The sequence below is a fragment of the Wasmannia auropunctata genome, unplaced genomic scaffold, assembly GCF_000956235.1.
Source record: "Wasmannia auropunctata unplaced genomic scaffold, wasmannia.A_1.0 LD336106.1, whole genome shotgun sequence".
Classification (NCBI taxonomy): domain Eukaryota; kingdom Metazoa; phylum Arthropoda; class Insecta; order Hymenoptera; family Formicidae; genus Wasmannia; species Wasmannia auropunctata.
Window position 1 is genome coordinate 10,065,727 of NW_012026784.1, and position 2,503 is coordinate 10,068,229.

Here is a 2,503-nt window from a genome sequence, read left to right on the forward strand (position 1 = left end):
TCGCGACAGTCGCCGAACAATCACGAATAAGACGCGTGACGAGACCGTGAAAAGGCGACCCGCTGCGCGAGAGCGAGATAGGGCGAGCGCATCGCTTTAATACTAAACATGCTCCCCCTGTTGAAAGGATATGCTTTCAAAAAACGCAGTTACAGAATCGCATCATAAGCAGTGATTACAATGAGCAAAAAAAATCCGAAAAAGTAAAAATAATTCGCTGAAGAAGAGAATAGCTATAGGTTGAAAATAGGAGAACTTACATTGACTAAAATTAGCGAAACGAGGATAATGCACATTTGACTTGAGCTTCATAAAGATGCAACGCGGCGAACATTATGACGATGAAATTACGCAAACTTAAAATTAACGCAAAACTTAAAACTATGTTAAACCTATAATTAATTCGAGTAATCAGGCAACTAGAGAAATCAGGCAACTATTACGTGTCTATGGGCAGAATTGCAATTTTGGTTAATGGTCTGGTAAACGAGCCCTTCGCCGTACGAATCGTGGCCGTTCGCACGACCTTATCAGCCCCTGGATGGACTTCCTGAACGCGACCCAGCAACCATTGAAGGGGCGCCAGACCCTGCTGCTTTAACAATACCATTTGGTTAGGTTTTAGCTGATCGCCTTTGTTGGTTCTCCACTTGGAGCGTTCCTGTAGGGTGTGCAGGTATTCCTGGCTCCACCTGCGCCAAAAGTGTTGTCTTGCCTGCTCGATTCGCTGCCAGCGCACTAGCCTATTCTCGTTTACATCGGTTAGATCATTGTAAGGAAAACTATTTAAGACGGTGCCAATCAAAAAGTGACCAGGACTTAGGTAATCAAGATCGTTAGGATCGTTGCTAAGTGGCGTAAGAGGTCGTGAGTTCAGAATAGACTCTATTTCGCAGAATATTGTCTGCAATTCCTCAAAGTTCAATGGTGACTTTCCGATGATTCGGTACAAATGGTACTTAGCGGACTTAACGGCAGCTTCCCATAACCCGCCAACGTGAGGTGCGTTGGGTGGAATAAATTTCCACGCGGTTTCGTGATCGCGTAAAAAGTGCGCAATTTCAGTTTGGATACGGTCGTCACGCAAGAATTCAAAGAATTCCTTGAGCTGCCTTTGAGCCCCGACGAATGTGGTTCCGTTGTCGGAATATATACAAGAGGGTTTTCCCCTACGCGAGACGAAACGTTTAAGAGCGCCGATAAAGGAGTCCGAGGTCAGGTCACTAACGAGTTCGAGGTGCACGCCTTTAGTAGCGAAGCATACAAAGATCGCTAGATATGCCTTTCGACTTGGTGCGTTGCGTCGCTTCGATTCGCGAATCATGAATGGGCCAGCGTAATCGATACCACAATGAGTGAACGGTCTCGAAACGGTGACGCGTCCTGCCGGCAACGGACCCATGACAGCCTCCGAGTGGACGGGCCTTATCTTGAAACACGTCACGCAATTTTTTATTATCTTTCGCGCGGTTGAACGCAGAGATATCGGCCAAAAACGCTGCCTTACCACCGCCATGGTAGCTTGCACACCAGCGTGAGCGCTGCGTGTGTGCTCGTGTTCTAGTATGCGTTGAGTCAAAATATGATTTCGCGGTAATAGAATTTGGTGGCGCGCGTCGAAATTCAGATCTGAATTAACCAATCTACCGCCTACTCGAATTAATCCCTCCTTGTCTATAAATGGGGATAGAGATGCTATATGACTAGATGCGCTAATGGCATCGCCCCTGCACAATGCATTGCGTTCCGCGGAAAAGGCTTGAGCCTGCGCCGACCTGCACATGATCCGTAGTGCGACGGAAATTTCTTGATGAGATACGAAGGTACTAGGTGCAATCGGGCGGCGGGCCTTCGAAATTCTTAGGCAATACGCTAATATGCGACATGCCTTGTTGATATTTGAATGTTTAATTAGTAAGTCATTGACGATAAGGTGATTTAATACGGCGACGGCCGAAAAGCACTTCCTCTGTTCTGGAAGACCTTCTAATGTGCGTGAGAATTCGGAGCTAGGCCAACGATCATCGTTTAGCTCTAGAAACGAGGGGCCATGCCACCACATTGAAGAATTCGCTAGCTCCTGCGGGTCTAAACCACGCGATAAAATGTCAGCGGGATTGTTGGATGACTTGACGTGACGCCAATCGGAGGGGTCAGTCAAGCTCTGAATTTCACTGATTCTGTTAGCCACAAAGGTTGACCATCTTCGGGAAGGCGAGGCTATCCAATTTAAGACTATCGTTGAGTCTGACCAGAAAAAGGTTTGCATCTCGGATAAATTGATCGACGTACTGATTTTCTTAACCAGTCTGGCTAACAATAATGCCGCTAAAAGCTCGAGACGAGGCAGCGATACCGTTTTAAGAGGAGCAACGCGAGATTTCGAGCATAATAATTCCACGTGATATACGCCGCCTTCGAGCTTGGTGCGTATGTATATGCACGCTCCGTAAGCGCGCTGGCTTGCATCGCAGAAGCCATGGACCTGTATAGATTGCGGATC

At 47.1% G+C, this 2,503-nt stretch overlaps 1 protein-coding gene across 1 annotated transcript in view; it reads right to left on the bottom strand.

The window, feature by feature from the left end:
• Window positions 1–439: 439 nt before the first annotated feature.
• The window catches only part of LOC105457083, a 5,459-nt gene continuing 3,395 nt past the window's right edge, over window positions 440–2,503 (bottom strand). Inside the window, exon 3 of the mRNA XM_011701533.1 lies at window positions 440–2,485. Coding sequence (XP_011699835.1) covers window positions 440–2,485 — 2,046 coding nt within the window. The remainder of the gene's footprint in view (window positions 2,486–2,503) is intronic.